This window comes from Styela clava, chromosome 1, assembly GCF_964204865.1.
Source record: "Styela clava chromosome 1, kaStyClav1.hap1.2, whole genome shotgun sequence".
Classification (NCBI taxonomy): Eukaryota; Metazoa; Chordata; class Ascidiacea; order Stolidobranchia; family Styelidae; genus Styela; species Styela clava.
In genome coordinates, this window is record NC_135250.1 from 10915243 (window position 1) to 10940313 (window position 25071).

The 25071-nt window shown below is 33.3% G+C and overlaps 1 protein-coding gene and 1 long non-coding RNA gene across 3 annotated transcripts; both read right to left on the reverse strand.

Annotated features, from left to right (window-relative positions):
- Positions 1 to 1172: 1172 nt before the first annotated feature.
- LOC120348444 (uncharacterized) lies at positions 1173 to 3786 on the reverse strand. The gene is made up of 6 exons (XM_039418562.2): positions 3595 to 3786; positions 3041 to 3177; positions 2866 to 2942; positions 2334 to 2408; positions 2031 to 2117; positions 1173 to 1898 (listed from the first exon to the last, which is right to left on the reverse strand). The coding sequence occupies exons 1-6, from the start codon at positions 3709 to 3711 to the stop codon at positions 1750 to 1752; spliced, it is 642 nt and encodes a 213-aa protein (XP_039274496.2). The 5' UTR covers positions 3712 to 3786; the 3' UTR covers positions 1173 to 1749.
- A 7381-nt stretch (positions 3787 to 11167) lies between these two features.
- Positions 11168 to 17415, reverse strand: LOC144425171 (uncharacterized). 2 transcript variants are annotated; one of them, XR_013477352.1, is made up of 5 exons: positions 17059 to 17415; positions 16282 to 16376; positions 12730 to 13828; positions 11909 to 12006; positions 11168 to 11286 (listed from the first exon to the last, which is right to left on the reverse strand). It is a non-coding gene; the product is annotated as an uncharacterized LOC144425171 (long non-coding RNA). The 2 variants fall into 2 exon arrangements; XR_013477351.1 differs by lacking the exons at positions 16282 to 16376; positions 17059 to 17415 and having other exon boundaries at positions 12730 to 13330.
- Between the last annotated feature and the right edge of the window lie 7656 nt (positions 17416 to 25071).

Below are 25071 nucleotides of genomic sequence, written 5' to 3' on the forward strand. Positions count from 1 at the left end.
GTCGCCGCGATTACGCCACTTGTTAATTAGAGCCGACTTCATCAACGAAAAATGATTTTTCACTTGTGCAAAGTAATCAATCAAAGACCGATACGGGCATATTCAAAATGTCTTGATTTATTAATTTAATTGTCTTCAATTTAAACTGCGGTTGAGTCGACAAAACAAGGGCCACTCTAAAACACGATGGAAAAAACCTTTCCAAAAATCCGTAAATTTTCTGTCAATTCTCACGTAGTAAAAGTTATTTCAGTACAATAAAAATACATAAGTAAATACAAAAAGTGATCGAATATACTTATATAGGGATATTATCTTATATATCATCACAAACCGTGGAAAAGTCGCGTTCTCAGCTTTGTTTAATGTTAACACGAAAATTTTCGACGTCAATTTTAAAGTAATGGATAAAAAGGCAAATCCCGCTCACAATTGACCGTGTTTCGATTTTAGTAACAAAATATTTTTAAAGGTTAAGCAAACATAATTTGTGCCGTTGGCACACGAAATTTTGCGATTTTCGATGCCTAGAAAAGCGTTTTTAGACTGTCGCGGGCCTCAAAACTTATATTGTTTACAGTTTTATTTTTAGTATTTTATATTGCCGCTTTTCAACTTTTCGACAAAGTAAATGCTTTGATCTTTGCCCGCAAATTATGCTGGGCCTTGCACGAAATCCATAACGTAAAAAGATACGTCCCGCGGTGAAAATTGTTTAAAACAACTTTAGATCTAGTTAATTTTTTAGCGATAATAATTAATTGTTGTAATGAAACACAGTTTGCCTCTTTCATTTCTTTCGCAAGTGCCAACAATAACACTATTGAAAGATTTTGACAATGAGAAAATCATATTAAATTGTACAAAAATGAGTTAGTTGTGCAAAACCGTGGCGCGTGATCGGCGGTGCGTTTGAAGACGGAGTATTACCCGTGCGGGCGCGCATGTTCCACGAAAATGTAAGGTGCTCCGAAGGCGCATTATTGTAAGAAAACAGTTATAATATCGGTAACTATTAACCGTTTAATGGCGCTTGACTATCGCACTTTTCTGAAATGATAATTTTGTAGGGCGGAAACAACATGTATTAAATTTTTTTGCGAAATTATTGGGGGGGCGACCGCCCCCCCTCGCCCCCCCGGGTGTCCGCCCCTGCTCAAGAGCTCTGAACAAAGCTGGTGTTTTTTTTATTATCAGTTTACATGAAACACTTTGGAAATGACAATTAAAATGTATATGGCTTTTAAAACTTTATCAAAATACTACAATCATGAGAAATATGACAATTTAGGTTTTATTATACATTATACATTATTACATTATTATACATTCTGACTGATTCAAGAGCTATGAACAAAGTTGGTGTTATTTGTATTATGCGTTTGAATAATATATATGTATATATCATTACTTATCGATCGATCGGTAAGTATGTTGATAGGCATTTGCCTGTCTGTCTGTTTGTTTGTCTGTTAGATGAACGCGATATCTCACGGAGGCGAGGTTGAATCTGCTCCAAATTTTGCATGTGAATTCATCATCTCTCGGATATTGGAGCCTATTGATTTTGGATGAATTATGTCGTATAATTAGCGAGTTATTAATCAATTAGTGATGGGACACTCGGTGTCACTATAGAGTCATTAATCGAAACCGCAGTTTCGATCGATAAGTCTATTTATCATGTTTTTATTCAATCGTTTATGTATGTTTTTCTTATCAATGACGAAAGATATTACAATGTTGTTGCTAATTTCCTTTCTGTAGATACTTGCGTCTGACACATTTAGTCTTCCAGGTGATTCTCGGCAATTCACCATACTCCGAAAATTTGTCCCAAACTTTTGCAATGATTTTGCCTCCAGGATTTTGTTTGGTAAATTTGACCCATCCAAATACTGACAAAAAAATGTATATTATTTCAAAGTAAAAACATCTTCTTGTATAAGATTGTATCTATATATTCAGATTTTGAAATATTACAATCAGGTATATATATATTATAAACAAAACTTTTGCTGTTTACTCACCGGATCCAGGGATGCAAGCTGCCGCGGCCAAGTAAGTTTCATAATCAGTAAAGAAATAGAACTTCAATTGGAGCATCTGATTCAAAACTGCATGAAATATAAAAAGAAACATTTTAAGAATTCAGATCATTACGTCATTTTTACTGATTTTTGAAATCAATTTTTCTTATCCTGTCAGGATAAGCTTGCATCTTAGTCTCACACTTTATGTAATTGTTTCAATGTTTGTTCAGTAATTCTTCGTTTATTCAAAAAATTTGAAAGGCAGCAGAAATGAGCCTGAAAATAAATTAGTTTACTTACAGTATTGGAATTGCTCGTCAGACGATGGCATCATAGTGTTGGTAGCAGTTTGGCCTTTCTTCAGAAATGAGAAGTCTAATAGAATATCAATGAGAGCAATGCTTAAACATATTACCGTGATATTCCAATATATATGCGACACTCGAATCCGTTATCTGGGCATTCGAAAGCGTTAAGTCGAAATTGCAAATCGAACCACACCGCCGTAAAATCCACATCGATACAAATACCGACCATACCCGAGCAGTGACCATCGGTTTGTCGGAAAGATATCTTAGATATTGTCGCAATATTCGTTGAAATTGCAAAATGTTGGGTGAAATATAGAGCCCCATAAAACTCCATATATAAACCTCGTAGAAAATAATAACAAAATAGCCTTGATCCATTGGTCAATATTGGTTCATTAATCAATATGTACATTTCGTGTTCCATAATTTGTCTCGGGTGTTTGTGATAATGTAGAAGGAAATTGCTTGCATAAATGTTCTCTAATGCGAATCAAGGTAATGGAAAATGTAACAAAACTCACCATTTTTCGAACTTAAACTATATGTACCATTTCCAGTATAAACGTAGCGAGCATTCATCGTTGATTCACCTGGCATTCTTTCAAAACAAAAAGAGTATTATTCAATAGGAAAAAAAAGTATTAATATTCAAGGAAGAATTTATAACTCTCAGAAAATCATTATACTTATATCTACCCTTCTATATATTTATGCACTTCAGAAATGAAGCCATCATCCGTCACTCGAATATTCTTCCAGTTGTAACAGTCAAAAGGAGTTGTTGGTGTCGGTATATCAATGACGTCGTAAAAGGTCTTCTTTTTCTTTGCGAGCTTAAGTAAACCGAGATTTTGTAACAATACGTTAAAAACATCTTCGATTATGTTTTTATTGTAACTAAAATTAGTATTCTAAAATTCATTGGTCCTATATTATGCGTTACACCTAAGTACAACCTCTCGAAGTGGAATACATTTCAAATCGCCTGGTAAATCATGGGGGTGTATTAGGCACCCAATTTCGAAGCTTGACTTAAAATAAAATTGTACGAAATTGTTTCATCTTCTACCTTGTATTGCTTTACTTACACAACGCTTAAGACTACAATTACAACAAGCCAACTTTATCTTGAGATATACAGGCATTTCACAGGCGAGAAACACGTCCAAAGATTAGTTATATTAACGTACAAACACGCATTTTGAAAATATATTTTCAAAACTATAAGGTAATATGTTATATCTACAAACCTTTGTCCAATCGATTTCTTCTCCTGCTTTTCCATGCGGACAAATTTTGGTTTCAATTACGCCAATAGTAACAATAAAAATCACAACTATTTTTATGATAGTTATCGAAGTATTCATTTTGCCGAAATCTATACTCGAAAATTTGAAATATATACTATAAGTATACTTTGAAGTATATACTGTATTGGTGTATCGCTTTATGTTAAAGTCTGCTTAGTCGGATAAAAATTATAACATTAATTAAGTTGATACAGCAAGAACCAAATAAAGACTTCGCTTGGCTGCGTTGTCTAGTAAGTAGACAAATATCAACCCTATTTAGTTATTATCGTTATTTATTTAATTTTTTATTTCGTTAGACTGTAACAATTTCTATCGACACAAATAAAGAAAGTGTGCACTTTACAAGAGATCCTGCGAAAAGAAAGTCTTCCTTTCACGTCTTTCCCCAGATTCATTATCAGCGCTATCGTATTTGCAATGCAATAACGCCGTACAAATTTTTTTTTCTCCGTACCGACTATTCTGAAGGATTGCTGCTGACGATAGCCTTAGGCGAACGGGTATCGATTTCAAAAATTTATTGGTGATGGTAACTAGATACCAGCTCATACTTGACCTTTGCTACGAACTCGAACCGCTTAAGCCAAACTCACCTTTTTTTTAATATACCATCGATACCATTCCCAAAACATGAAAATAATTAGGCTTGATTCGTCAAATAAATTTGGTTTATTTTTATACAATTGTACGCTTTATATTTTTAACGACTAAATTCACAATGAAAAATATAGAAGCCTGTGTGATAGCATAAGACAAAGCCACACAAAAAATTTTACCTTCGCTTAATGCTAAATAAACCATTATTTAAACTTTTTCGTGTGTATAGTGCTTTATATCAAAATTTAAACATTAAACTTTTATTAATTTCAATTATTTCTAACAACAACAGATTACATGTTTTTTCTATCTTAGTATTCTCTTTTCGTACATTTCGTCTTCCAAGTGATTCTTGATATACCACCAATTTCGGAAAATTTACTCCAAGCTTTTGCAACCATTTCCCCATCAGGAACAGGCTTGCTAAATTTCACCCATCCAATTGTGCCTAGAAAAGTGAAGATTTGATGAGTTTTAGTGATCTCGAGTCACAAAGAAATGAGACACGAAAACCCAAAATGATTTTTCTACTTCGTTTATTTTTTGTAATACTTGGATTGGCTTATAAGCTGGATTGGATATCTTGACAAAGATCTCTAACCACCATGCGAAACAAAGTCTACTTGTTTTCTCATGTAAAGAAAACCAAAAACGAAAAACTGTTCTCGAATGAGGCCGATTAGTCGACAAAATAAACGGATGAAACGGTACGTCTATACTCTTTGTATTGAGACTTAATAGATATTTATATGAACCTACTGAAAGTATCATACTCCCTATATGTACTCAATTTTCGATATTGCTACTTACCCAATTCAGGTACGCAGGAAACAATGAGAAAATAATTTTCATAGTCTGTAAAGAAGTGAAATCTCAAGTAGTACATTCCATTCACAACTGCAAAATAATGAAAGAGAATTTTTGAAAACATATTTGGTTAATTTTCTGTTCTGTGTTTACCAGTGTTTGAGAAATGTTAATAGGACAATAATGAATTTTTACAAAACTTCTCGTTGTACCGTTAAATAAAGTTATCAGAGTATCGTTAGATTTTTGTAGTATTCATATAGAATTTTGCTGTGCTGTGTTATTTTACATACCAAGATCGGCTATAGACATAGCTGGTCAAGATCATATTTTGGTATTAGAATCGGTATTGACTTTTGCGTCTCATATCGAATACATTAAATTTTAGTTTGTGTAGTGGATGCTTAATATATATATCAGTTTTTTACAATATTTCACACCGACAGCTGAAAACGTTATACAAAAAAAAAATTGCTAAAAAATCAATATCTCAACACTACTCACATTGGTCGAATTCTTCAAGCATAGCCGGAGTTGAAATATGAGAGAGAACTTTTCTACTCTTTTTCAGAAACGAGTGCTCTGTGAACGACAAAATATTTCTTGATATATGTAAGACAATCATAATCCATACGATCTTAACTTTTCAAAAATATATTTCAAATATATATTCTGAATTAAACATTTTGAATTGATATGCGATTGATAAATATTTCTTTTTATTTGCGTCTCAAAACTAAACAAAAAATAGATTGAGTCGTGGCAAACTTACAAAAAGTCAATTAAATCAAAATTATCGTGTCAATTTGTCTACGTGAGTAAAGCTTTCTTCGAAATAAAAGCATAGATAACTTTTCCATGGGAATATTTTGTTTTCCTAAAAGACGGACGCTGATACGTTTGAAGCGACAACAATATACTTGCAAACATTTAATAGTGCTTCAGATCAGTGTTTCCTAACCTTTTTTCAAGCGACCCGAATTCAAAAAAAAAAATTGTGAAAACTCACGACACAAAAATATTTTGAAATCCAACACGGCATGTAGTGCTTGCATGGAGTCAAATTAAACTACCATATGATATACATACAAAACAATGATTTTTTTGCATATATTTCTTCTACGAGAAACTGCTTCAAAGTAAGAACACTTTCGCTTTTTATCAACAAGTTTTTGAAATCGTGGCGTGGTTTTTAATCTTTGATATAATATAATTTACAATTACTGTACTATTGAGCAACACTCCAATACAAAATGAAAAATAAACAATAAAATCTACTAGTAAATGAAATCAATAACTTTCAAGTTTTTTGTTGTAAAAACAAATGGCTCAGAAGTATTTTCAGGCGACCCAGTTTTGGAAACCTTTTGTACTTCACGAATTGCCATAAGAACTTCCAAGAAGTTTTGTGTAGTATTTGTGTGTAGACAAGTATAAGAAAAAACTTACTATTTTTTTCGCTTATTCTGTAGGTTCCGTTCTCAACGCGAATGTAATGTGTATACAGGGTTTGTTCTTCTGACGCTCTGAAAAAATATCATTTCCATGTTATTAAGTTGAAATCTAAATACATGCTATGGCTAATTCAACGACTGGATCGCTGTTTAAATAGTTTAACTTAAAATAGATATTTTATCAAGATGTAGTAAAATTGTGACAGTGCGCGTGTAAAACCTTATTCGTAACGAATGTTTGAAAGCAAGCCTTACAAATTTAGGAGTGTAAATAACACTAGGTCAATTATACTAGAAAGTACCACAAGACTTGTCAATTAAACATTGATTATTATATGACCAAGAGAACTGTACAATTGTACAGCGTATAAAAATACTGACCCTTCAACATAAGCATGCACATCCACTATGATACCGTCAGATACGACATGCAGTTTTCCCCAATTGAAACAGTCAATCGGCAGTGCCGGTGCCGGTATTTCAATAACATCGTACCACAGTTTTATTTTTGACAGCTGGATATGGAAAAACAAAAATATAACGAGTTATGATGTTTTTTTGCTTTATGACCGTGAATTTATCTTTACGTTCTCCTCGGGATGTTTTTCATTTAAGCCATTATTTTCTACAGTACGAATCCACGTTTGCCATCCTTCACAAAAAATCATTTCTCGTAGCTCAAGCTCTCAAACGTGATATAAACATCGCTTAGGTACATCGCTTAGTCCACGTTTGCCATTTTTAACCAAAAAGTCATTTCTCATAGTCATAGCTCAAGCTCGCAAACGTGATACAAACATCGCTTAGGTACTGTTAAAAATGATTTTATCCAATTTTCCAGCCACTGTCGCTAGCGAGCAACAACTGTTTTGTATCTTTCGTGGTGTTCGTTGGTAAGTGAGATTTATAAGTTTGTAAAGTACAAAAGTTTTCGCTCAACTATGTTCATGAATTCTTCTATTGCATATGGATTAGTTAATTTGTAAAAAAAAATAATTGTTTTTTCTTACCCTCGTCCAGTCAAGCTGCTGCTCAGCAATTCCATCGGAACATGTTTGACATGTCCCTGATTTGATGCATATTGCTGCTAATATTAAGAATAGAATGAAACTATTTCTGGCCATTCTTTATATCTTCTGCGTCAAATTGTCCAGTGTTTTCTACTGAGAACAACTCTTCAATATGGAAAAGATTTTAGAATTTTTATAGTCGCTGTTATAACAATGTGACTTTTATGAATTTAGTCTTTCAATAGATTAATAATCATAGTTCACAGTTATTACCAATTCATTTTCGCGTTTCAGACTTACTTTTTATTTAAATAATATAACAAGATATTGGTTAAAAACTCTAATTAAATGTTATTGTTCGGAAAATAGAGGCTTTATCACAAAAAAAGTTATCACACAGTTCAATAATGTGCCATACATTTCGCAAACAATGCAAAATATATATTTCCTAAAAAAAATAGAAAATCATAAAATTTGGCCATAGTTGAATTTGTACTTAACACTAATACTTGTTAATTAAAGAATTGCATAATTAGCTGATCTCCTAAAAATTCTTGTCATAAATAATTGACTTTCTAATCGCAAGAAACCCTTTGTTTGCTGTCAAGAGAAATCAAGAGTGAACAAAAACCTGTGAAACTGTCTGTGCATCTATTTCGTTGTTCTCTTATATATATACCTTTTGCTGGATGCTCTACTACGCATAGTCATTATTATTCAGCATATCAATTTTGGGCGGGTGCAAAATGAACAGAAAAGTGAAAAATCAGCTTATTTAGGTATATAAATACAAGAGATAACGGCGTAAAACTGTCAAAATAAAAATTTGTAAATTTATTGTAGAAAGTCGTACTCAGCCTACATCATGTATGTTACATGTTGACTGTAATAACATAAGATATCCGTTGAGCTTTTCTCCGGCAGGAACTTGATAGTTCAACTACCGACAAGATAGCTGCCTGAAAAATAATTACTTAGCGACATCATTTATTATAAAAAGAATATAAAATTTCAACAACTTTTATTCGTTGTAGCTGTACAACAGAAACATTTCTGCATGTCAACGGGGCACTAAGGTAAGTATATGTTTCGCGCCTAGCGCCTTTGGCCACTTGTCTATGTGGTGAGTGTATTGAATTGAAAATCTTTCGAATTTTAAAATAAAAATCACATTGGTTTTACGCTTCATATTTTATACAAGTGATGCAAAAATACTTTAATATTGTAATTCAAATATCTCTTTTACATATATATAACAATAATCTGCTTCGCAAATCCATTTCATCTGTCCCATCTATACTCTGTACCAGATAAAAACATGTTTTGGATTCGAGAATAGGAAGCATTATCGATGAATTTATTAAATGATATTTATCATTTTTCTTTATTTCGTTTGCTTACGAGATGGTATAAAAATAAACGTACTTACTTGGCGATGCCTTATCTGATGAAGTCATGTTAACGACGTTGGAAAGAGTGAGTCACTTAAATCTGCATTTCCAAAACATTCCACCCATTTGTATGTATATATAGAGCGCCTAAATATAAAATGCAAATGTTACATCTGGCAGGTTTAAAAAATGATCTTTGGACCGACAAAGATAACATCGTATCGGATCAGCAATATTTACGAAATTCATTGTCTTATTTAGTAAATGTTTGTCTTAGATTATTATGTAAAACGTAATCTTCCGATTTTAAACCTGAGTTCAATATAAAACTGTAAATACCGAGGGCGTATACCAAAAGTGATAAATAATGAATCTGTTGATGTAATGAAAATATAAATTTTTTAAAGAAAAAATGTCTAAATTTATTTTTATTTTTTTTCTCAAACGCTATTCTAAAATAATATTAGAAATTTGGGTTATGAGATAATTTTTCATGCCATATTCTCATATATATATTGGAAAAAAATTATGAACGTTTTTTTTTTCGAGATCGCCAGCAAAAATTGAAGATTGTAAACAGTTTTCCAACCATAATGTTGTTTAGGGTCATCTTATCTTTATTGTGAACGTCAATAACAAGCCGGGATACTCAATTATATATATACGAGTATATCGTAAATATTGTTCATTTTACCAGCCATGTAGTAAAAAGTAATAGTCAGACTTTACAATTTACGACAGTTATTTGGGAAAAATAAAATTTGATAAGCAGACGAAATTTTCAATAAAATTTCAGGTTCTACTATAGCGTAAGGTCGACCGCTATATGTCACACATCAGACGCAGGTCTACCGCGCTGAGGTTAGTTTGATCTTGATTATTTTTGCATGAGGATGGCGAATAAGAATTCTACGTGAGTAACAACGCTAATTCAGTGCAGGCGATCTTTCTGACATCTATTACGTCAGACGCGTTATTGGACACAAAATGGACATATGGATCGTTTGTTATTATTATTATTGTACACAAAATGGACCTTTGAATCGTTTTGTTATTATGTTGTTGTTCTTCTTGGTATTTTTCTTCTTATCATTATGCAAAAAAATCGCCTTTCTTATTTACTACTAAACCAATTGCTTTAAAATTTTCAGTGGTTAAAGATTATATTTTTTGCTAGAGGTCTAATAATTTTATTTATTTCAAAAATTTCTGTGGTCTCCATGGGATTCAGTTTACTGTGCGATAACGTCATCAAATTAAAAAATTGCGCTCTCTGTGCAGGGTTGCCATATTGGCTTTTTCAAGGCCAAATTTGCCATTTTTGTCTTTTTTCAAACATGTTTGACGTCAGAACTTCCGTTTGGCTTGTTGGCTTTTTTCTTAGTTTTTTTAAGTCTCTTTTAGTGTCTATTATTAAAATCATATGATTTCCTTGTTTATTACCTTAACGATTAACCATAACCAATCACAAATAATTGCAGTTTCTGCAGCCGATCAGACAGATGTTCAAGAAGGATTGTAAACATTGCCTCGTTTTTATAGTTTTGCGTGTTATTTGTCGGTTTTTAGTTGCAGTAATAAAAATTTGGGGCTCCCAAAGTATGTGCACCAAGATGGCGCACAACCTGAACCCTAACCTGGTAAACATACTATGTTCAGGTTGTGCGCCATCTTGGTGCACATACTTCGGGAGCATCAAAAATTTAGTCTCACGAACTATGTGATTAACTACGCTAAAATTAGCTATCAGTAGTTCACCTGTAAGCGGCACGTGGTTAGATAATTTTTTAAATAAAAATGATGGTTTCAAAATGTTTAGGCATAGGGAGAGTGTTTTAAGGTGTATCGCATACTGAAGCAGGGAGTCCAGGGAAGCCATATGGTAACGGTAGGCTACTCTGACATACTACACAGGCACTATTTCGTGTCAGTATATTTGAGCATCGCTGTCTTGTTAGTTGATCAGTGGAGGAACGCTATGACTTTTATAGTACAACTGATGTTGTCTTCCTGATGATGACGTGTAGAAATATATATATATATATATATAATTATTTTAGCATTATGAGTAATGCCGTATAGGCAGTTGGCAACGAGTCTTTGTGCCGACGAACCAGAATCGGCTATCAAGAACTATTGTTTTGATTGCTATTATTTACACTGCATTCGAAATTGTCACGTTACAGTTAGAAGGCCGGTCATCATTTCAAAAATTTGTAAGATTTGCTCGGAAACGTAACGACAACAGCTGTTATATTTTTGCATTTATTGTTTTATTCTAGGTTTATTCAAAAATTTCAAATACATCCAATTCTCTGTCATCCTCATCATTATCTTCTAAATATCGGAATCGTCTTCGTCGTGACACATCTGTAACAGGGGTTTAAAGAATTAAAGAATTTGCGTACCATAAGCTACGTCTTGCAACAAATTGTTCGCATTCAGAAAAAACATTGGGACCCCCTGAAGTATGCGCACCAACATGGCGCACAACCTGAACTCAGGTTGTGTACCAGGATAGGGTTCAGGTCATGCGACATCTTGGTGCGCATACTTCAGGAGTATCAAACCTTGTTATCATTTTACCTAAAGGTATCAAAATTTATCGTTATTATTTTCTGAATTTTACTCAGATTCTATCTTGTAACGTAAAGTATATATATGAAACGCGGTAGGTATAGACTGGCAACGAACATGAGTTAGCAGCAATTCACTATATCACAAGATACATCTTTTCACAGGAATAAGTGTGAAGTCTTGTGCTATTCTAGCATGTGAAAAATGTATATGTAATATACTCAACGGTTTCATGAACCTTATATACATATATTCCTAAATTAGATTAGCAAAAATAAGCTGGCCGTGTAAAGTATGTTCCCAAATAATCATTTTTGAGTTGGGATTGAACCCAAGTAGAACATATTCTGATAAATTCACTTTAGCTTGTACACATGAATTGTTTTTATCTTTTAAAAACAAAACTCCGGCTAACCATAGGCGACTGCAGAAGATTTTTGAAATCTATTCAATGTTCTAAATCCGGGAGTGGTAGAGATCGTAGAAATTGTTTGTCCATTGGTGTATTCATTTCTGTTTATATAAATGTAAATTTTTTATATATATAGATTATAGATTATGTTTGTTGAAAATGAAGGCTGCCAAAGACTTAAACTGATGTCGGAAAAATATGGACTGCATTATTCCAGTGTCCATCGATGCGCGACTGAGAACGAGTTGAGTAAACACGGTTGGGCAAATGACGCAATATAGCCAGTGAATGCCTGCTGACGGCGATTTAATGTCAAAGCTTCATTTCTGCCCAATGATGCAAATGGTCAGTCAGTTAGAGCAATTGTTCATCAAGAAAGTCTAAAAACTTTGCAGTTCTATTATATACTCTTATTATCAAATTTTTTCATTAACGTTACGTGACCGCATAAAATCTGTTTATTTTGGGTACCTGAATAATTGTTGCTAAAACGATGAGCCTACTACCAAATTGTATGTAATAATGGGCGAATTTTGAGACGAAAACGCGACAGTACGGAACATCGCATTTGCCGATTGATTTTTTGTTCGATTAGGAAATACTGAGAAATCATTTTTACATTCGAAAAATATATCTTTGCCTGCATTGTTCTGCTATCTTATTTTGCATGTTTCACATTCATTAAATCAAAAATTGGGCCATTGCGATTGGAGTAACAAGCGGTAAAAACAAATAATATATCTGTAGTTGCAAACATCTTGAAATTACATCTTACTTTCATACGACAAAAGATGTTTAGTAAAAGTAATAAATTAAATACTTACCCAGTTACAGCGAGAAGAACAAAAATTACTATAATCACGAGATATCGATTCATAGTTTACCCAAACTACAAAAAAGGAACAAAGACAATCAAATGGATTTGTAGTTTTAAACTCATTCTAATCACGTTCTAGAAATTAGCAAGCTAGTCGATAGCAAGAGTGCAATGCTCAAGAATATAGACAGTAATGCCAAATGGCTAATCTGAAAATCGCAATATTATCAAAATTCCAGCCAAATGATAAAGGAATTGTACTGAATGTTAAATGAGGGTGCTCGAATGAATTAACGAAAAATAGAAACTTTATATATTTATAGATTAGAAATGTTCGCCAAAATTACTAATCTCTGGGCTATCGGGCTTCCCAGAATCAAGAGAAACTTTGAGAATAAATTAAAAGATTATCATGCTGAAATCGATACGTCCTTTAGTTGTGGAGGAGAGCAATTTTCCACAAAACCAACAATTTGCCCAAACAATTCATAGGTCTTCGTTATTCACTTCGTGTTCAATAACACTTCTGTAATCTATTCTAACGTTACTGCTTGGCACAATCTAAATTTCACAACTTCAGTTTTCTTTGCACATTAGCACTGACAAAGAACTCGTTTACTTAATGACTTTGAAAAGAATAAGGGGAAGCTCAACCATATGGCACTGATGCTCATAAATCTATGATGACCGTTAACCGCCTCTACATTGTATTTACGGAAGTCGGAATCATTACGAGCAAAGATTGACTTTCTGGCTACATTATTTGTTTGGCACAGGTAATCACTACGATAAAGAAAAAACGTAGAAGTTTCACGTGTTCACAAATTTCATCAAGTTATATTTGTACAAAACACTCTCACTTTAAAATTTTCATTTTTGTATTATGATGACACATGATAACAATTCAAAAAGCTAATCTTAACAATGAGTGAAAATTTTCCTTTTTTGCCTGCTAATATTCAAGCAGTAAGTATGTCGAAATATACCATTTTGGAAATATCAATATATCCCATATATATCTAGTTGAAAATATTAATCAAACAATTCCTCGAGATCAAGCTCATCATTATCATCATCATAGTCTGCATTTCGTATTCGCCTAACATCTGTAAAAAGATTGAAGTCAAGGAAGTTCATATCTTGTTTTAATGGGAATTTGTAAATTTTTCGACATGCAGTGTACTTTGTATCTGGACAAAACGGTTAGTATAAAAAATATTTCCGCATTAAAATTAAAACCATTCCATATCACGAAATCCCGAACAAGTTTTCGAACAAACATATGTAAACCACTGGATACAGAGCAAGTTTCTTAATAATATTGAGGTGAATTGCTTCAAGATTCACGTCAACGGATATTTATAATGTTGCTTAGGAAACCACCATAGTGCTAGGCGGTTTCAGTAGCTCAGTAGCATTTCAAGTGTGACACTGTGGTCAAAGTTTATTCTACTTCATTCTGAATCCTCGAAACCTTGGATGCTTTAAACCAGGGGTGTGCAATCTTTTTTACAGATGGGCCAAATACAAGTAACTGGGTGAAGCCGCGGGCCGCACCAAGAAAGTCTACTTACGAAAAATTTGTAGTTTTTAATTGGTATTTCTTTGTTATTTTATTTTACCATGTGTGCCCTCAAAAATTACTTACTTGCGAATGAGTTTCCCTAATTTAAACGAAATTAATTTGTTCCAAGCCTCTTCGTAGATAGAAAATTCCGTGGGTAAGGACGCATGAATAAAAAGGGATTAATCCATTCCAAGCTCCCACAAAACCCGGACATAATATTTACTAGGGCAACTAGGCTAAGCGAAGACCGTGGAGAGTGGGAAAACGGGGGTCGGACGAGGTGAAAGGAGGCGTTAAAAGTAGAAATCTGAAAGAGAACGTAATGTACGAAAATGAGCACACGCACATGAATATCAAAATTAATATTTACTATTTTTATTTTGCATTTTTATTTATTTTTATTATTTCATTTATTTTAGCTTTGACTGTTATGCGTATCATCGTCATCTCAACTGAAACTGAGTGAGACTTATTGTACGTACCCGCGGGAAACAAACGGGCAAGTGGGATGGAAGATGGTTGATTGGCGTGTGGCAGGGCAGCTACCGCCGACTTCGATTTTTATGTAGCTCACGAGTCACGACACCATTCGTTGATTCAGGAAAAACGCAAATGTATTCACGCGATCATCGTCATTGCCAAATGAGTGAATCTGATTCCCAAATTCCCATCTACCAACAAAAGAGAATTAAGACCGGACATCTTCTTTTATTTTTCGAGTCGGCGCTGATTTAAATATTTTATTTAGGCTGTTTTGAATTTATTTTTTAATATTAATTAATACCGCCAACTTAAACTGAACGATATTATCACGCCGCGATAGATACTAAATAATATTTAGGAGCTATTTTATAAGCTCTAAACTGCAAGAGATGAAAATTTGCCCTTATGTTTGGACACTATCAAAGTGAAAGGATGAAAACAATTACAATTTACAAACATAATTTTCTTTCAGATTTATTGTCGATGCCGCACAAACTATCTCGACAAAAAATGAAACGAGATAGCGATCAGAGACCGCCAACTTATCGATCTTCAGCATGTTCCGTTAGGGGATCCCCCAAAACAGAAACCGTGGGTTCGATTTCTTCGCTCTGACTCAATAGCGACACTGCGTGTCCCATTACTAATTAATTAATAATTCGCTAATTATACCATATAATTCATCCAAAAACACTGGGCTTCTGGTCCGCGATATGATAAATGCACGATCGATAAGCAATATTAGTAAAGTGTTCCAAATCAAAACGTTTACGGTCGCTCTAGGAATTTGGTATTCTAACAGACACGTAAAACTATATTCGAATTGGACATCCCTGATTCAAGCTCTGCATTAAAAAAAACGAATGTCCCTACACGCGTTTTTTGTCTTTCGTATGTAAAAAATCTCATGTTATAGTAGAAGCAATGTTATTGCAAAAATAATTTTTGTAAGTTGGATTTTTCGTATCCCGAGCCTTTCGTAAATAGAGTCTTTACTGTAGTTGCAGACACAAAAATTTGTTTCTTTTTGTTATCGATCTTACGGCATTGTTCGGGGTCCTGGCAAAAATGTTGAGTTGAAACGTAAATTTTTTTAAATAAAACTGTTTAAATTTATTGTCACAGCGACCTAATCGAATTTAGCAAGAAACACGCGTTTATGACATTGTGTATTTTCCAACAAAATATTGCCTGCTGGTTTTACTTATATGATAGTGGCACTCGGGTACTTGAATGGGTTCCGCGACGCAAGAGGTTGATTCGCTCACACGTTCTAGAATGATAAAACTAAAAGCTCGTTTCGCGGGAACATCCTCCAAAATTAGCATTTCTCCGCGGGACGCACAATTCTTTTTTGCGGGCCGCATTTGGCCCGCGGGCCGCAGTTTGCACACCCCTGCTTTAAACAATGTGACATAAATTAAAGGCCAATGTGTTTAAAACTAAGCTATTCAGAACTTATTGGAAGTTTGCATCGTACAAAAATTTTACTCAACAATGGTACATTACCCCACGCCGCTGAAGATGGGGTTGTTCTCACATATCTTCTTAATCCTGATATGGATGAGGTTGTCAAAATGGTTTTTCCATTCACACATTTGTTTCTGAATGTATAAATTCAAAGTACTGTATGTGTAATAAATATTAGGTGTAAAAATTTTCGTCGTATCACAAGCAAATGTGGATATATGTACATAGTAAAGAAGAAGGACAGGGATTTATTTTTAGTTGTGAAATGAGAGTCGTGTTGATGTTAGGAATTTATGATCAGCGTACACATTTCTGTAAAAAAAATACTATTTTATTTTGTAGTTTTCCAACATCCTCATAATTTTTTGTCACTTGTTTCTGTGATCCACTTTTGTATAAGCAAACTTTTAAAGCTTTTAAACTTTTGGTTAAAAGCCAAAGATCTGTCTGCTCGGATGCTTCACACCAGTGGAGGGTATTTGTACCCATGATATAGAACAGATGATTTTATTCGTTCTGAAACAGGAAGGATCCTGAATTTGACAACAGCTGAACATAGTTGCAAATGATTGTAACTGTAAATGAAGGAGATTAGCATAAGTTTTAGATGGTCTCCTCTTAACGGAATGTATAGTTATTTAATACATGTTGCAGATGATCCACATAATTGACGCCAGCCCAAGGTAATCGAAAAAAGTTTTTCGACGACGACGCATGTCTAATGAACTGTAACCATTTTTCAGAAATACAATATGAACGGGAATAAGTCAAATAGTACAGAAGCAAGCATGTGATATCAAGAAACGAAATACTCACCCCGATCCAACGAGGAATACAAGAATAAACACAACCGAGAAAGATCTGCTTGTCATATTTCAAAATCTAAATGTTGACAATCTAATAGCAAATAATGTCATTTAACGCCACTATAAAATAATATTCTTGCATTCGATCACATTATATTACAAGCATTGATTTAATGATCCAATTCTATGTTTGTAATCACTGTTGTCCACGAACTACAGTCTACCGGTAATGAATGTTTGAATACAGATAGGGTGAACCCAAAAAACTGACTTCATAAATTTCTTAATTACCTCTACGAAAATTTATTAAACTATTGAAATTATTTTTGTGTGTGAATGTTTAAGATTTCAATAATATAGGACGCTTTGCACAAAAGTTATGTTCTCCTTAGAATGTGTTCCAAATAACCTAATTTCTGTTGTGGGTTAACTCTCAATTATACGCCCTTGCCCGCAGATGCGGTGGGCAATGGAAAACTGACGGAACTCTCGATTTGTCCTATATATTCTGCTACTTTCTTACTCGATACTCTTATTAATTTACTTTCTATCGATAGATGATGAGATACCCTCGTACAAAGTATGGTATAATTTCAACCATATGGTCGTTGACGATTATATCAATGTATAACTCCCGTCCGATGGGGCATTTCCTCGGAAGGTCATATTACAACAGTTCACAATAGGCCTATTTCAGGTAATGTATAATCTGAAAATGTATTTTAAATGTATTACATGATTATGCAAACGAGAAATAGTTAATTCAAAAAAATTGAATTTTATTCATAAAATATGCTACGTATAAAACGCTCGGCGCGTGAGTGATGTTACTTTCTTTTTTCTCTAAGGTGAACTGGTGGCTAACAGGCAGTTCGCTGTCCAGAGTTGGGAAATGTAAACGTTCCATATTCATGGATTGCTGATTTAACAAAATAATTCTGTATACTGTTTGTGAGTAAAACCCCAGGCTTCACGATGGTGTACTGTATAACCATTTTCAGCATCCTATAGTCAAGAGTTCAGGGCCACATGATACAGGATAATTCTTCTTCTTTATCATTTGCCGGATTAACTCTGCAGATGCATGGATGCAAGCATTACTGTATACATCATGCATATTATACCCTGAGCATGTTACATTATGACTTGATTTAGTGTCGATGCATTTACAATCCATTACGTCAAATACTGCTAATCCTTCAGGCTTCAGCATCTGGCACTGTTTCCGGTGTTCGCCTTGTCGGATAGCACTCCATCTGGTATCCTCCACAATACAACGGAAACGATAAATCGGTAAAAATAAGTATTACCATTTCATTCGAAATACTTATTTAATTAATAATTGCAAATGCCAAATGGTGTGATTGTGCGAGGATTTCGGTTGTGGGCTTGGCATAAGCTAAGAGAATAAGTAATTTTAAATCAAAAAATTCTACAGTTTGCAATCTTCTGGCATCACATACTATGAATACATGTGAAATCATACATAGCATACGATTAATTGCTTTGAACGGGACATTTTTTACAGCGAAACATATATAACGTTGCCGATTGTTATACTTATAGGTCTGACTAAAGCTTGACTTTAAATGGAGACAATGCGGCCACAGTTCTCCTTCACTCCTTACCAATTCATACTTTATACAAATATATAAAGCTACTTCGTAAATGCACGTATGCATAGCTGTTAAATGAGCCAAAAATACAACAAATGCGGAGTAACACTGTTATTTAATAAACCTTGTTCCATAAACTGTACTATAATGAAATTTGTTGTTTTCGTAGGCCCATATTCTTCAACCTCAAGTTCGAATTACAACAAACCACTCAATGCGGTACCCAAATCTGACACATATCTGAGATATGAAAGTATCGAACGGATATAAATTCTAGTATTGATGTTAGTCGTATTTAGCCGTCAGACCCTGTGTTACTATGATGTGATAATATTTATTCAAGAGAGATGGTGTTAGAAGTAATCAGCTCACATTTTGATTTTCATTGGTTGTTTTAGTTTGCTTAACAAAATCAGATCAAGAAGTATTTTCTTCGCAACATTCTTCACTTCTGCATTCAATGCAAACACATTTAGGGAAATCTGGCATCCAGCCAGCAAATAAAACATAATATTACCTTACCAATCGAATATGTTGCTTTATGCAGGTAATCGAACAATTATTATGAAATCTACATTATAAATCTTATCCAAACCTGAAAATATATATTTCTATTTGGGTTCTTGCAACTATGCAAATTAAAAATTACAATGCGTAATCCTTCGAAACAATTTAAAAAAAGATCTCTCCCCTATTTATGATAATGTCCAATAGATTATTTACTGTGAGAATATTATTTATGTCGTCATTATTATTTCTTTATTAATGTCGCTTGATCTCTGTCTTGCGACTTGCATGCATTGCTTGCTGCCGAGTGTTCTGAATTATGATGTCTTTTTTAAATACACAATATATTCGAGCAAGCATATTCTTAAAACATTTTTGTGATTACAAAAACAAACATCACCCTGATAATTCTTCACCAATTTATTAAAAATCCTCAAAATTTTTGAATTCTTCCTTATAAACTTGCGACAGATTGAGTTGATATAATTTTGAGGAATCTTATGTGACTTTCAGACACGTTCGTTCTTTGCGAGTAATTTTAAAGTAGAGAGTTTGCAATTTAAATTTCCATGAAGCAGTTGAATAAATTGTTTGTTTTCTTTTTTACTAGAAACCAATTATGTATAACAGTATTCACTGGTTTTATTTGAACGGGTTCCAAAAATTTCATACAAATCACTGAAACGATTCATATCATTGAAAATGTTTGAAACCATTATTACAAAAAAAGATGTTGTCAAATCAATGTGGTGGTTACCGACCATCTTAAAATTGTGATTTCATTTTTTCTATAAAACAGAAGCATTGGTCGAACGAAATGAATTGTAAGGTTTAATCACCAAACAATCTTTATTGTATTCTTTGCGATCATTTTTATAGTGCACAACGAGTTAATTAAGATTTAGAATTCCAATACCGAACCAATGCAAAATAAAATCGCCGATTCAGTTTAATGCATTTCATTAATTCGGATTTTTTTTTTGTCTTTTTTTAAGTTGGTTGTTTTTCAGCTTTGTTTTATTTCAAGATGATTACATGCTACGTTTGCTTTTCCTTTTTTATTCAAGCATCATTCTATCGTGCAATCATTAATTTAAAATGAATAAGAAGATCACCCATCTGCAATTAAATAATTGAAGACATAGAGAAAAATGTCACCTTGATAATGAGAAAAATGCATACGATAATATGCAAATAATGGGAACGTCAGTCTATGCTGAAATGCGCATTTGACTTTTAGAGTACTTATTACGAACGTTGTGACTGTAGCTTGTTTTAGGCTATTCTAAGGTACAAAGTATTTTAATCCTAAAATCGTGACAAAACGGGGGATAAATAATACAATAATAAAAGTTCTTTTGTAAAGTTTCATATGACTGGAAAAGGGCTTATGTGAAGCAATTTCAGAGACTGCCTAAGGCCCGTCGTCATTCAATGTCTGCTCTTTATTCAAATGTCCTGTTTTTATTGAAATACTTAGCACGTCGATTTAGTCATTTCCCGTTATTTCACGAGTAATTTTCCCTACTTATTGGATGTTCTGGATTTGCACATAAGAGTGTTTGTAATTTTATCAAGCATATAAAAAATGCTCTATAAAAATATTTCTACAAAATAACAGTTTTTGAACAGATACCATTAGGTTCACTAAATATTCAGACTTTTAATGTAACAAAAATTAAATGCGAATATATTTCCATTTTTTATATTTGTTATTTCACAAAAATAGTCTCTTGCGTCCACTTTATATTAGAAATTAGTGCATATAGACTAAATTACTAAATACAATTGCCAATTAAAAATAAAATAGAATGCTGGCATTGATCAACTTCTGATAACGGAAAAGCAGATGCACAATGACTTTTTGTAATAAACATTCATAACGACTTCAATAGTATTAAATATAACTAAAGACGTTATATTCTAAAATATTTTGAACAGACGAACCATGCACCATTGACGAAATTCAAATTTTATTCTTATGAAAACGTAAAATTATGGGAAATTTATCATAACGAAACTCACTACGAGACTATTCATACCATCCAGGTTTGCGGTGGTTCTAACTTATTATTGCGCATATCATTCCATTCATTAGATTGACATCGAAATATCACACAAATGAGAAACATGGCGAATCTTTCCCTAAATATTTACAAACACATATAACGTAACAATACACGTATAGAAAATATCATGAGATGAGTAACTTTTCTGATAACAACCTCAATGAAATAACGAGTTCATGAAAGTTTAATAATTCCTATTATTTCACTAATGATTAAAATTTGAATAAATGGTACTTTTGCTACCGTTGAGTCAACAGAAGAAAAAAATATGGCATCAAAAATAAAAAGGGCGTCTCCTACTAGATTCTTGAAACTGTATCGTTTGTAAGTTCGAAAACGTTTGTTTTTAGACGAGTTTACATAATTTGTTGTATTAGCAAACTATTAAATATAGGTTTTAATAATTGGAGCAGTATTGAGAGATGTAATTATTTAAAGAAGTCTTTAACGCGAATATTTACTTGCAAACACTAAGTTCCGTCGAATTTACTATTTTGCGTATTTATATAAAATTTGACAATAAATGATAAATATTATTATTTTTAAAAATTACACGATAAAAGTTAAACAATTCGACAAGCATGAAGTGGTTAAGCGTTCTTGAGGCCGTTAGCATATTGGTCACAGTGTCAGATGCATTTCTATGTGGAGGGACATGTGAAGGACGTGTGACTCCATGTCCAGAGCCGAAGTGTGAAAAGGGGGTTGGGCTCGTGAAACACGTTTGTGGGTGAGAATTATTTATTATCATTTTAAAACGCAAGTTTTTTCTTTCGATTAAATTTAGACAAATTCATTTTGTTGTACATAATATATTTTTTAGGTGGTATTTAGGTGTACGGACAGTGTTCGCCAGCGCCAGTGTCTGAAGACCTCTCAAGTATTTCGCATAAAACTAATATTGAATCACGAAAAGCAAGCATTTTGCAGCTCACAGTTTAAAATTCTGAGGTCTGATTCAACATAAATTCAGCTTTACAATTTTTTAACATCAACTGCGTTGTGATAGCTGTAGGATCAAAATCAACCAAGCCTTCAGATTTATCCATCTGAAATATATACTTGTACAGATGCTGCGATGTTTGCTCAAAGCAGAAAGGTGAATCCTGTAATGGAAGATGGGGGAGAGATGGAAAATGTGATCCGACAAAAAATTTGATTTGCGTTCCGAAAGAGCCAATTTGTCCCAAAGAAAACATCGATAAAGAACTTCCCAAATATTTCTTTGGTGTGTGCATTCCAAAGCGCGACTATGTAAGTTCAATTTCTACTATCTATGCACTTTATCTCAAAGATATGCAGTTGAGTGAGTGAATTCACTAGTGGTACATGACTGAGAACCTCCTTGTGGCATCTGAAGTCCTGCAATTGCATAACTATCAAAGAATGTGAATTTTTCTACAACCGTTTATGCTTCACAAACTACTTTATCTTTTATTTATTTCATCATATCATACTCGAATTAGACGAAAAATAATTGTTAAATGAAATTAATTTTTGCATTGTAGCATTGTCAGAAAAACAGTAATTTCAATTTCAAACCACCTTTTTATTATTACAGAAAATTATTCGACAATACTGTAAAAACAACCGCACTCTTGTTTGTCCAGCATAAAGGAGATGATGAATGTTGCGTGTATTTTTCTGACACGAAATACCAATAATTTGTATTTATATAATATGTAGTGTAAACAAGTACTTTGAACAAGTATTACCCATTGAATTTAAACAGTTTTCAAACAGCAGTTTTTCTGTTATTTTTATTCAGAACTGTCATTATATATTGTTCACTAACATTATATAATTTCACTGTTAAAACATTTTTGTGTTGTTACATAAAACAGTGAATCCCAGTTTTGTCAGATAATAAACGAACTTATAATATAAACGATTCCTTGAAGTTGAAGTAATATTAGAATCATCTGTCTATGTGTTCATTTGCAAAGTAATTGTAGTTTGATTCATTCAACAACAAAGAAAAATATTATTTTGCGCTATGCGCTATATATACGAGTATAGTATAAAGATAAAATAATAAATTGAAAAAAAAATATAGTTAGCATAATATGTTTCTAAACAATGATTACTCTCAACAGCATTAAACAATATTGACGTGATAGAACAGTAATTTGGTTGAAATCCGTTTCAGAAATTGCCAAAGGCGATTTAATGAGTAATCTTCAAATAGGCGATAATTTTTATTCGAGTGATGACGTATAGTATAGATTCAAAAATAGTGAAACAAAGTTGGGACTTTAACATTAGTAATTTTGGAGTAAAGTATTTTTGCAATTATATCGTCCTCACAACAGATATGTGCTTTACATAATTATTACTTTCAATTTATGAAATAAAACAATTTTAAAAATAAAATTTATGTGATACATATTTTAGAAATATAACAGATATAACGAATATTACCGGTTATTAGCCGAAGTTGAACCGCCTTTAGCAATGTCGATATTCAACACTGCGACGACGTAGCAATGATTGTTGTCACGACCTAGCAATGAATGCTAATTATCACGACATTCCGAGAGCGGGTTCTTGCGAACCCTCTAAATCTACCACTGTTCTGGAGTCGTAATAAGTAACGGCATATAGCAACTTTTTTATATATATAGTTCATTGGCTAAACTAAAATCAAAATGACAAGCTTATACAGATATCCAAGTTTTGAATTGTTTTGGTAAAATTCAAATATATGTTGCATAGTTTAGTGACAGTTGAAGACACTTGGAAAAAGATTTCACTCGTATTCACGAGACCCCAAATGCGAACGCTGTGGGTCCGGTAACCATTGCATCCTCCACTCAAAGTGACAAGATAATCTTTTTCGCGAACTCTCGCAATTCCCATGTCTTCTTATTCAAACTATGACTCTATTACAGTATTTCTATTTTTATTGCATGTGTGACACTTGAGAAAAATAATTAGACTATATCATAAATACCGTCCCCGCATGTCAATCGGACACGAATGAATTTTGCATTGTTTTAATATCCCATGACAATAATACTACGCATATGATACCAGGAAGCAATGACAAAGCCCATATTATTATAGAGATACTAACGGATGTATTACGTAGAATTTATATTTACCGTTTATACGAATTTTTGAATTTCTGATTTTTTTCGAATTAAATGCGATAGCAATCTTCGTAAATAATGTATGTAGCCTTCCAATAGGTGGTGTCTTTTTGTGAGAATACTTACAATTTCGCCACGAACAACCGGAAAAGATTTCCTGCTCATTCAGAAGGGCTTTTCTATCACCAATTGCGAGTTAAACTCCAACTTGACCAATGAAACAAGAACGGCTAAAACTTCTCTACGCAACATCTGCATAGGGTGCGAGGTAGATCACCTTAAGACAGACAACGGGGTCTGACATATCCACCGTAAAAACAAATAAGATCTTTGTTCTGAATGCGTATTATAATGCCCAGCTAAAACGACGATAAAATCAAAGATGAGAAACAACGGGATAGAACGACAAACATTTTAATTTCATGTTAGATTAAAGCTTGAGGAGTCGTAAAGAATCTTGCATTCGAGATGTGTAACTTGACGCAGCTGAAAGCAGAGTACAGGCCTAAAATTTGAACCCAAAAGCCATACGTGTCAAGCGTGACGACTCAAGATATCGGCCGATCCCAATCAGCGAGCAACACAAGCTGGAGTTGTATAGTTCGATGCATTATTCCTGCCCTCGATGGGTACTCATGATACAAAATCTATGGTGGTTCGCTCTGCAAGTTAAAAACGGTTGTAATTCTGTGGGTCCAAGAATAGTTTTGACAAATATTATCATACAAATATACATTCA

Coding starts and splice junctions, on each gene's coding strand:
- LOC120348444 (XM_039418562.2), bottom strand. CDS start 3,711: ATGAATACTTCGATAACTATCATAAAAATAGTTGTGATTTTTATTGTT. Junction 3,178..3,594: donor AAGAAATCGATTGGACAAAG/GTTTGTAGATAT, acceptor GGTTTACTTAAG/CTCGCAAAGAAAAAGAAGAC. Junction 2,118..2,333: donor TGACGAGCAATTCCAATACT/GTAAGTAAACTA, acceptor TATTTCATGCAG/TTTTGAATCAGATGCTCCAA.